General features: G+C 32.5%; 1 protein-coding gene across 1 annotated transcript; it reads right to left on the bottom strand.

Moving 5' to 3' along the window:
- Positions 1-441: 441 nt before the first annotated feature.
- On the bottom strand, positions 442-8,625 carry LOC134258048 (uncharacterized). The gene is made up of 2 exons (XM_062740605.1): positions 8,582-8,625; positions 442-1,638 (listed from the first exon to the last, which is right to left on the bottom strand). Exon 2 carries the CDS (start codon positions 1,631-1,633, stop codon positions 1,247-1,249), a length of 387 nt encoding a protein of 128 aa, XP_062596589.1. The 5' UTR covers positions 1,634-1,638; positions 8,582-8,625; the 3' UTR covers positions 442-1,246.
- Between the last annotated feature and the right edge of the window lie 3,973 nt (positions 8,626-12,598).

Raw genomic sequence — 12,598 nt, 5'->3', positions numbered from 1 at the left:
TGCACTTTGTTTTTAGATGATTTTCTTATCGACTCATCGAAAAAAAAATTCTATAAGAAAAAATTGTATTTAAGAAATCGATTTTCAGGTAGATATATTTTAGATAGATCTAAAACTACATTAAATTTGATTTGAAATAATCCTTGGAATATTCCTGTGTTTTTCTTTATGTCAAATCTTCACATGAGCCCATTGCAGAGGTGTCCGAGAGAGGAACACGAACGACAACTCTGCAAGGAAATCGAGTAAAAATATGTTTGATTATACATTTCCAGGAAGAGCTGGAGTCTTTGGCGGAATTGATTAACTCCACAGTTGTATTCAGTTTTCCCCTACATGTAGTCCTAGGAATATGTCTAGTGTCTACATGGGTCAAGATGATCAGGTCGTCCTCAGAGGAGCTCATAAAACTGAATACATATTACTTATTGCAAACCCAACTTTAAATTCTTTAATTTTATTCAAGCACATAAAATAACCAAACATTTCAATTAAACAGTCATCATACAGTTCAGATTTAAATGTTTTCAAGCAATGATTACATAGATTAGGATTCGAGTCGATTTTTCAGAGATTTTTTGTCTTTAATGTTGGAATTTAAAGCATATACATATAAAAATGCACATTAGAAAGAAAGTTGGGTAAGGTTACAACAAGAACAAATTTATAAAGTTTTTAATAAAAACATTTCATTTTTCCAAACAATATTATGAAATTACATGCAAGCATGGTTTTGGACTTAAATGTGAGGCCTCAATGTATAGACGGATGATACGGTGTGCGGTTAAGGCAAGTGTTGTAGCCCACGAGCCTCTGAGGAAATCGTCCATTTCAAGCATCAATGATTCACAAACATAGCGCTCGTATCGGTATTAAAAAGAAAATAAATTTTTAATGACCTGTTCACAGATAAAAATCGACTTCCAAAACTATAAAGGTCTATTATGGTATTTTAACATTGTATTCCTAATAAATTTCTAAAGACAAGATTTTAATGACATAATTACGCATAAACGTTATACAGAAAATGTGAAGGTCCATCAACATATCATTCGAAAAACGTTTCTAAAGTCACGATTTATTGGAAGGAACTCGTTCATTGTGATTTTATTAAAAGGAACTTAAATAGACCATTAGAAGAGCTGATGTTTTTGATGTAAAACAAAATTGAAAAGAGGAAAAGATTTCAATAAAGCCATCAGGAGCTGACAGATGACGAGTGAATAAGACAGAACGGGTCACGTGATTATTTCCTGGTATTCTTCTTCTCAGACGCGAAACCATCACGCCAATTTTGATAATCGGCCTTAAATGGATTTTCCGTGTCCTGGAATTCATTTTTATCCGCACCAGCAAAACTTCTTTTTCCGAACAGAGTTCTCCAATCCATGAATTTGTTGTAACGGTCCATGTCTAGGCCTATGTCGAAAGCGCGACTGTCCATGTTGAAGGGTATCCGTTTGTTGTACGTACTAAATAAGTTCTGTAGTCCTAGATACTGTGACGTAGATAGCGGTTTATGGCGGAACCCTTGAGCGGAGGGGTGGTCTCCAAAGTTGGTTTTGGCGCCACACATGGCGGAATGCAGCAAGGTGCCCAGGACAAGTGTGTACAACAGAGTCAGCGCCCACATCTTATCTGTCAAATAAAGGATGTCATAATATAAAAAAAAAATGAATAAAAAAAGTAGATTCAACATTGATGTAAATGCGTTGTGAATAGTTTTAAGGAGGCTGGGTGTCAACAAATTAACAACAAATTAGCCACCAGATTTAACTTATTTTTTAGATATCATATCTTAGGCTGTTAACTATCATTTGGAAAAGAAAAATTTCCTATATGTTAGTTTTAGAATTTAAAAATTTTTGTAAATATCTTTATATGGAGCTCTTCTTCTAAAGGAGGTCAAAATAGTCTGAAAATGGCCATGACCATCCAGCCTCTTTTATTAAGATTTTGGGATAAAGGGAGAAACACTTTTATATATGTACTCCATATTTAAATATTTATTTTGCCCCTTTTTATATTCTCCCCGTCTATTTTCAAAAAAGATATTATTTAGTTTTTATTGATTTAAATGATTCTCCTCAATTTGAACGTTCATCCCCATTAACGAGGGCCAGCGAAAGGGCGGAAAAAATCTTCATGTAGAATGTAAAAAAGAAATTGATGATTTCAGAAGTCGATTTCAATATATTCCACATGGGTTGAAGATAAAAGAAAATGTCCGATTTATCCTCTTTCTGTGAATGTGCCACTCACCCTACAGTTTTTCCCTTTTGTTTGAAATCGAGACAAAATTATAAGGCTACCGTTTCTTCAGAGACTTAATGGTTAATGCTATTTGTGGCCTTTATTTACACACTGAGTTGTCGACAGATTTTCCGTTATTTCTCGATCATGACAAGGAGCACATGACGGGTGTGACCGGTCAGCAGGGGATGCTCACTCCTCCGTGGCACCTGATCCTACCTCTGAGGTTTTGGAGGTCTGTGTTTGCTCCAATTATGTATTTAATGGACTTTTGAGCTTGAATTCTGTTCGTTAACTCCATATATTTTACGGTGAGAGCCATTAAATTTGAACAGGTACAACATCCTGTGTTTTTTGGGAGTTTGAAATCAAATACCTCTAATTAACAGAATAGATATTGCGTGAGTTAGTTAATTAAAAGCGATTTTCTTTGAAGCAGTTAGGAAGTAGATATCCCCGACAGGATGTTTGGTCTGGCAATGTGTCATTTTTGCGTTTTACGTAATTACTAAAAAATGTACCGTTTAATTAAAGTTTGTCAGATTCCCGGCGAAATACCCATTATACTAAAAAATGGTAATGAAAACATAAATTTCAAATTAAAAAAATCTATTTTTACCCCAGTTGATCATATAACTTGAAGAACCAATTGAGACCGACGAACGGAGAAATTTATTTCTGTCAAATCATTGTTGATGCATGTCAAGTATATTTAATAAATGCGCCGCAAGAATTGTTTCTGTTCGGTATGAGTTTACAAACCAAAAATACCATTCAGTTGGACTTTGAGATGACGTAAATGCTTTAATAATATATTTAGGACAATTAATTTGCAATGTCTTTTTGAATGTGAATTAAAAAATTAAAGTAAAATAATTTGAAATTTACTCGTACTTTATTCAGTGGCAAAGACCTTCTCTCGAGGCCTGTTCAGCAGAGCGAACGTTCGCGAGCGCTCGTCAAAATTCCTTTTACCTCCAGTAGTAATTTCTTCTCTATACAAAAAGTCAACACTCTAAACAAAACTATATTCTATTTACAATTTAAAGGCAAAGTTTTTTTTCTCCTATTTTCGAATATACTCGTGTGTCTAGCTAAACGCAGTATATAAAAATACTAATTGGATTCTCAATTGCAGCCGATATACATCTTAGAAGCCAAAAGCTTCGTCAACTTATAGAATCAATTAATTATAAAAATGTCATATTCCTCTTATTTTGTTAATAAGGATAAAGTACATTTTTATATGGGCATTGCGTGGAAAGCAAATTAATGCAAATAAATCCAATTAATGAAAAATAAGACAAAGTATTTAAGTGTTTTGCAAACCAATTTATTCCCGCATACAAACATGGATATACATCAACTTAATCCTTCTTATTTGCGTGTAACATTTCATTAATGGGGTTCAGTAAAGTTGATTTTATACGGCAGCTAATACGCTTAATATAATAATGCGCTTAATGTGCTAATTTATTGTATCACCGTATATAGCAATACAAAAAGAGTAAAGTCAGTACATATTTCAAAAGAATCAATAAAATCCTCCATTTACTATAGATGTCCTTGTTAAACATGATATGTTTTCTCTAAAAAAAAAAAGAAAAAGAGGGGAGGGGGGTTTAAAACAAAATATAGTTTTGGAGATCCGTGTTTGCCCTGCTCCTATTTTGTATTGTTTTATAGACTTTTGATCTCGAATACTGCTCTTTATCTCCATATATTTCATCGTGAAAAATGTAGAATTTTAAAAACAAATTCTCAATTAAATAAGAATTAGAAACACCAAGTTTTGTTTTTGGTCACGAATTAATTTTAAGAAATTGATTTGATACATACATGAAATCTACATACTAACGTAAAGTATGTAATTATTAATGTAAACGCACAAGTGACGTAGCATTGTTTTTGAAAATGGGGGTGGGGAACCAGAGAAAAAAAATGAACCAACCTACCTGAAAAAACTTGACAAGAAACAAAAAGGGAAACTCGAAAATTATATTTCTTATAGGCGTAGGTTCAACTTCTTTCAGTACCAAATTTTCTTCTTAGTAGACTGCATTACTTTTATGTGACTCTTACTCTTAAACTGGGACGGCAACTGGCCTTTCAATGAACATTTTAAATGGTAAAAGTTCTGTTTGGAAAAAGGGGGTAGAAACCCCCCCCCCCCTCCCCTCTGTTGCTTCATGCCTGCGCACAAGACGTTTATAATTATAAACACTTATATGAAATGTATCCATGGAGATGTTGAACAGCATTCAAGATCAAATACCCATGCGAACAGTACAAATCAGGAGCAGAAAGGAACATCGGAGGAAGGATCAGGTGCCATGGAGGAGTAAGCATCCCCTGTCAACCAATCACATTCGATGTGTGGTTCTCGTTATGTTCGGGAAATAGCGGAACAGCTTGCACCTATGCAGTGTGTAAATAATGGCCCAACAATAGGTGTGGAAACTTATTTCAGCATTTGACTAGATAGAATGTATTTAATTACAAAGTCATTTACCGACAATATACATGTCACTTACGAAATGATGACATTAAAGAAGACTGTCGATATTTGTTTTTTTTTTTTAACTTATCTGTTAAAAACGTACATATTTCTAAATTTGTACATCAAATATAATTTAGAAGAATACAGTGGACCCTCATTTATCCGGACGCTTTGGTTCCCAGTCATTTGTCCGGATATGTGAAGCATCCGGATATCTGAATCACCAGTTAAACAAGACAGAATAACATTTTAAAATTTCGTTCCGATGAAAAATCGTCCGGATACTGAAGCATCCGGATATCTGGCGTCCGGATATCTGAAGGTCCACTGTATATATTTTCTTTATGATACTGTTTAAATAAATGTTGCACAATTATGTACTTGATTTATTCTAATATATTGTTTACGCACTGTTGATAGCTGCATGGTATGGTATGAAATGAAATTCTATGTGCTGTGTAAACCCTTTCTAAAAATGTGAAAACAAACAAGAAGCAATTCCTATTCTCTATTTTTCCTTAAGACACGTGGCCAGAATTTCATTAAAGTATCACTATCAGATTATCAGATGATTTCAAAATATTGAAGGGAAAGTAATTTAGTGTCTGTAATTATAAGGCATCATGTTTAATTAAAGGAAAATTATCGTTATATTTAAGTACATTGATCTTCGAATGAACTCAATTCATCAGATGTAGTTAAAGCGTGGGTGCCTTTTATGATTATACATTTCTTGTTTGTTTGTTTGTTTGCTGTTTGACGTACCTCTCGTGAATTGTTTACTAATATGAAGAAGCCACCACTTGCCAGTTTAGTGCTGCAAATGTATACCTATGTCAGGCACTCGAAGTCAGTTGAGCAGTGGATGATATTTTAGGGCCAGCGCCTACTGCGACACGAGACCTCGATTTATATGTGTCTTATACAAAGTACTGGCCTCTTTGTTGCACAGTTGATCTTAATCTGCGACGCTTTAACCATTGCGTCACGGATCAAATCTAGGACAGCTTTAACCACTACTTTCTCCGCAACTCGTGAACAGAAGCTTTAACCACTGCGCCACGCGTGCACCAGCAATATAAAGGAGTGTTACACTTTTACTACACAGCATTACAAATCTAGCGACAAGTAAAAATCTGCGACCGCGTCACGCAGACAATTAAAAATCTGGAACAGACGCTTTAACCACTGCGTCACACAGGCAATTACAAATCTAGGACAGACACTTTAACCATTGCCTCGCTCTGGCGACCGCGACTCTCTCTCTCTCTCTCTCTCTCTCTCTCTCTCTCTGTGGCAGATGCTCTAACCACCGCGCCACACGAGCGAGCATAAACTTCCAAGTGTGTTACAACGTTTCCGACCCTTTGACCACTGCGCCACACAAGCGAGGATAATTTTAATATTTTTCATTGTGTGTTCTCAAACCCAACGTTTTCAATAACTTTTAGATGAAATAAGATTTTTAATATATTTTCGTGTGAATTGCTATTACAATATACCGATATTATACAAAATATTAACTTTAAATCTGGTGTGTCAAGAGACACATTGTTTCATAATTTGATATTTTACTGGAAATGACGTTCATGGAAACAAACAAAACATCTTGATAAACGTATATACTGTAACTTTTTTATGTATGTCAATTTTGCAAATTGGGTTTAGTCAAAGTGTTTACTAACAAGTTAGCGTCTGAAATTTACATAGACGTTGAAATATACAAGTATCAATTTAGCTCAGCAATTTAAAAGTCATCATTTTGCAAATCCTGTGGCCGATACAACATTTACAGCAAATAAAATTTATCATTTAGTCAATCAAAGGTGACCAAAAAATGTTATCAGCAGTCTCATAATTTGAAGTCATAATTTATATGGCTATTATTTATCTTTAGTCAAAAGTTGATTTTCCCGACTTATTATTTCTCGTTTTTTTTTTAAAACATGACAAGGAGAACACGGTGTGTGTGATCGATCGACAGGGGATGCTTCCTCCCCCTAGGGCTTATGATCCCACATTTGATGTTTATGAAGGTCCTATTTTGTTTTGCTCGCGATTTGTATTGTTTGAGTGGGCTATAAGCTTGAATAGGGTTCCCTATTTCCATATTTCATATTGTACATTTTCTTGACTAAGTTGAAAGTTTCGAGGCATATCTATATTATATATTATTTTTAAATGTAAAAGGATAAATTTTCACGAATATATTTTGAAATGAATTTGAAAAAACTTACGCTTAGTTCTGTCGGATAACAAGTGGTTCAATACATGTAGAAAGTACGTTCTTTATAAAGATTTTAAAGTTTGATTGCAAAGTTCTTATTTGTAACTTAATTCTTTGTCTTGTTTCATTTTCAAAAAGCTGCAAAAAAGTAGCCCCCCCCCCCCCAAAAAAAAAAAATCAAAAGAAAAAAAAGAAATGAAACTGTACAGTAACATCGATTAAATTTTTGAAAAATAAATTGTTTTTAGTGATAAATTATAAATCTTATTTGAATGTTCGTTTTGCCATTTTTTCGATCTTCATCTTCCTGAAAATTTTAAGAGCGTCGTATGGCATCGAATCGATGTAAAGAAAAAAAAACCAAAAGCAATAAATCAAGATATTTGTTGTTAACAGGCCTGATACTGATAGTATGATAAGATTACAATTAATGTGTTTGGGTAATTGATTGCAATTTATACACATTTCTTTCTTTTATCCCCGATGGAATGAAAATTTTCTGAACTTTATGACAATGAACCCGAGGTGAAATGCACTCTGGGCATATTTGCACAAACAACAAGTTAAAAAGAGAGAAAATGTTGAATAATTAAAATATGAAATAGGATCAGTATATAGAGAAGATAGTGTGCATATTTGCAAAGTTCTATCAAAAGTTTGATTGTTTCGTCTTCGCATTCCAGCAATTTAAACGCTATACCAGAAAAGAGACTGGATTCATTAATCTTCAAGAATTTTCTTTAACAGCTGCGATGCCACATATTTTTATTAAATATGATTAACTGTATCTTTTAAAGCAAATTATCTATTAATACGTGTTGTTTAAGAGAACATTACTGACAACATTTTTTTCATGAATTAGCTTTAAAAATGTTGTCTCAGATCGGGGAACTCTCATTACTGTACCTTATACTCCCTCGTTCTTTTTACTTTTAGGTTTAAGGTAGTGCAAAACAGTGGGGCCAAATTGTTCTTCGGAATCTTTGATCTGAATCTAAAATATTTTTTTCAGAGAAAACAAATCTCACTTAATGCCTATTGTAAAAGAAATACAGTCACCATTTTATTTTTTTGTCCACATTGAGCAAGATATGGCATATATAAGAGCCTTACATGATGAAAGTTTGTGGATTCAGGCATTAAACTTTAGAATGTACATTATTTTTATAAAATCAAAAATTTAATGTAATAAATACTACAAATGTGTGTGTGATGCTGTTTACAAAATTTAATTTTTTGTTACAATAATTCATTATATAAATATATTACCACGTTCTAGTATAATTGAGTACAATGTAAGATAAAAATAAGACAAAATATTAATATATTTAGAGCTAGAATTTCGAATTAACATCTAAATATTTGAGATTTTAGAAGAAAATGTAAAATTCAAACTTAAGCAGAAAAAATATAATCTAGAAAATGGTTGGCCTATAAAAAACGTGAAATTGAAGTATCTTTTGAATTAACGTTCAATAGAGATAATTTTAACTTTTTTTTCTTTTCTTTTTTTAATGAGAAATGTTTGGCTTAAATTCAGAAGAGTTGCAAAAAAATTCTAAAACGACAACATTTTAAAATCTTTTATAAAAATGACTTACTTAGATATAGCGTCTCCTCTTTCGATTTCACAGCAGGGAACACGTAAGAAAGCTCTACATCGGGGGAGCCGACAATTTATACCAGACCGGCTCAAATAACCGATAAATAGCACTCATTAAAGTACGCGATAATGGTATCGGCCTCAAAATATCAGTATTTATAGCTCTCAATCGGCTTCTTGTGTCTAAGGGTATATATAGATGTAAATTAAACTCTCTTATTATTACTAATAGTTGAGACTAATCTTCAAATATCAGAACATGTCCGTTGAATGCAATATTCGTTTGTGGAATGGGCGGAGGTGTGAATTATGGTCGGGGGCGGGGGGGGGGGGAGGGCAGCATCAGGGCTGCAGTCTCTGTTTGACTAGAATCAGATTTTGAAAAGGCATGCACGCTATTTGTTTTTTTTTTTTTTTTTTATCTTTAATTGTGGGTTAATTTTAAAGAAAACTAGATTTACGAACCCCTCCTCCTTAAAAAAATATTAGGATAAAAATTTTAGGTATATGATTGAATAAGGTAAAGATAAAAAATAGACCCCAAAAATGAAACGCATTTATGTTTACAATAAATATTACAACACGTAAAATGTAACAATTACACAATTATAAAACTTTATACATATATGAATGATAAAAATATATCTGATGAAAAAATTATAACGCCTCTTTTGAAGCAGACCTAGTTTTATATATGAAGCTGGATTTATTCGATATACTTAAGAAGAAAAGCATTTAGATGTTATTTTCATTCAAATGTCAACAGGATATATCCCGGTGAACTTGAAATAAAAAATACCACAGAATTTGACACATCTGTTTCATATTTGGGTATTTAACTTGAAAAAGACATTGATGGTTATCTAACAACCGAGCTCTATGATAAACGGGATGACCTCAACGTTTCAATCGCCAACTTCCCTTACGTATGCATGAGTATACCCTTAAACTTGCATATGGGGTTAACATACATTGTATTAAAATATCTCTCAATTGACTCACTACACAATACAATAGCTTGCTCGACGTAAGGACAATTTCTTAAAGGAGGCAGGCTAATGACAATCCAGTTGATGCGCACGAATATAGCTAAACTCTCGTTAAAAGTCCTCATTTCGTAGGCTTTTTGGTCGATATACTGACCTTTTGGCAGCAAAAAAAATTTAAATAAATAAAAAAATAAAATAAAAAATAAAAAAAAAAACTTTATCATTATGATCCCACCTATTTCTGTAGCATATGTTACAATGTATATTTCCGAGTTTGTTCTGCTTTGCATTGTTTAAAATGGACTTTTGAGCTTGAATACTGTTTTTTATTTACAAACTATAAAATCCAGGTGACCATTAAGGCCCATCGACCTCTTTTTATACATGGCGTAGTTGTTATGTTATAAACGGAGTACAAACTCGAATAGATTAGCAGAGATAAAGATAAGAGTTAATTTATTACGGGAAACCTACTCACGTCGCATAGCAATATTTTATTTCTTTGCGTCTTTATCACTTATACGGAGTCTTTAGCGTCGTTAGATACCGATCAATGTCCAAGTATAAAAAGATTTAAAGATTAACTTACATCAAGAGATTATAGGAAAAGAAATTTTATCTGTTGTTATATTTTCTGGTTTACACCTCGGTTATCTCAGGATAATAGTTCTATGTTTTTCTCTAATTCTCTCTCTCTTTCTTTATCTCTCTCTCTCTTGTATTCTAATAGTTTCTCTTATAATGGAAACATAAATCCTTTTTTAACCCAAGGATCAATGATGAAAATTAAAATTTTTAAGAAAATAAAAAAGTACACCGTTCTATGCCTTCCGAAATTGAAGGATTCTAAAAATTAATTGTTCCTTCCAGGTTTATAATCATGTAATCCCAGCAAAGGCTTAAAGGCGCTCAGCATCAGTGATCGTTTTAGGAACATTACGTAACGTGTCTGAATAACAAAATTGAAGTTTTAACATGTTTAATTCCCATAGCTTTTCTATATGTGTACAGATTCCACTCAATATTACAAAACAAATGCGAGAAAGCTTGATGGAGAGAGAAATTGGATGAGATGGAGAGAGAGATTGGATGAATTGGAGAGAGATTGTTTGAGATAACAAAGGAGAAGGAAAAAGGGCCATAAATTAAGACATTACAAAAGATTATAAAAGAAAATGATGGAAAGAAACTGCATGAAAGAACAAATGAAATAGAGAGAGGGGATAAGATTGAGAGAGAGAGAGAGAGAGGATAAGATTTAGATTGGTTATTATTGATCAATGGCGAGACAGCGATGTTCATATTTCCATTATTTAGGATAAGTTTTTGAAATAAATTAAATAATGTAATGTACATCATTGAATAAATTGCTAACAAAACTTTGCAAATTGAATTTTAGTGGGGCAGGATCGCGGGTTGAAGTTCTTTTCAAAAATATTTTTTCTTACATTCCAGAAAACCTGACAAGCATAAAAAAATAAAATATATAATCATGTTTGTTTTTTTTAAGCAAGAACCAAGATAAATAAAATGATTTAACATTTACGTTTATTTTGTAAACATAATATTATATTTAACAATAATATAAAAGTGACGATAAAGCAAACATAAACACATTAATAATGATCAAGGGCAAGTCAGCGATGTTCATATTTCCATTACCTAGGATGTTTTTGAAATAGATTAAACAATGTAATGTGTACATGTATATCATGCGGCCTTTGGAATTTTCCCAGAAAGGATGGACAAAAAATTGATGTCATTGATATATATATTTTTTGACGCTTTTTAGAAGCATACACTCCGCGCACATATAAAACTTTTTACTACACCCCGCATGTTGGGATATACACGGTGATTTGGGTTGTTTTTTTTATACAATTCTATACAAATGTTTGCTCTTCTTTTTATCAATGTGGCTATATCTTATTAAAGTATCCATTTTTACCTAACACACATTGTTCAGGTTACTAATTATAAACTTTATTGGAAAATGGCGGCTCATCCTAACTACAATAAATTTACTGACTAGTTAAAAAAAAAGAGGTATGATAAAGGCTGATATTGATTAATACCTCAATGAGAATTTCAAAAAATGTGTTAGTTGAAGGAAACGTAGCCTCTATTTAACATTAATCTTCATCATAGAAAAACGATCAAAACAAGAATGAGGTATGCCGAAAAAAAATGAAAAGAAAGTGCAAATAAAATTATTTTATTTACGTAAGGCGTATATTTGACGTATCAAAGATACGTGGACACTTGAATTATACAAAACCCTAGGTAATAGGCTAACTTTACTGAAAAAAATTATATACTTTAATTGTAAAAGGGGAAAATAAGAAAATTTGTAAGTACAGTGTAAGATTTATTCTTGACTAATCTAACAACCAAGCATCTTCGCTAGCCAAGGGTTTCCGAGCCGATACCTACTCTACAACAATTATTATCAATGAGCCGTGACATTTGATTGGTTTAAATTGATGCATCTAAAATGCGGAACACGTATATTTTAGATCATGTATTTAATGGTCCTTTCAATAATTTTGAAAACATATATAATTAAAAGAAAAAAATTCAAATTAATTAATCCCTTGTTTTTTAGTAAGCATAGGAAACGTCCTAACTTTTCATCCATTGAAAATATTACTTTTATTTTGTGCATAAAACACGAAAGACTTTAATTGCAAATAAAATTATTTTATTACGTAAAAACCTTGCGAAGATACGTGGACTTGAATTATCAAATTCGTTTGCGCGAGTTTACTAAAAAAATTATATACTTGAAATCTGCCAAGGGTTGTTTATGAGTACAGTGTAAGATTTATCGGATCTCCAATATCTTTTGGAAACCCTTGACTAAAAAATGCGTTAAGATGACAACCAAGAAGCTCAATGATAAACGTGATGACTTATCCTTTCCTTTCGTCAACCTCCCTTACTTTTGCAGCATTATACCGTCATTCGATACGCAAGATCATGCTCTACGTATCAGCAACTTCTAAAATGAGGTAAATTATTGATAA

This window comes from Saccostrea cucullata, unplaced genomic scaffold, assembly GCF_032062105.1.
Source record: "Saccostrea cucullata isolate Sc308-1 unplaced genomic scaffold, CSIRO_AGI_Scuc_v1 ctg875, whole genome shotgun sequence".
Classification (NCBI taxonomy): domain Eukaryota; kingdom Metazoa; phylum Mollusca; class Bivalvia; order Ostreida; family Ostreidae; genus Saccostrea; species Saccostrea cuccullata.
This window is presented reverse-complemented; position numbering and strand designations above follow the sequence as displayed.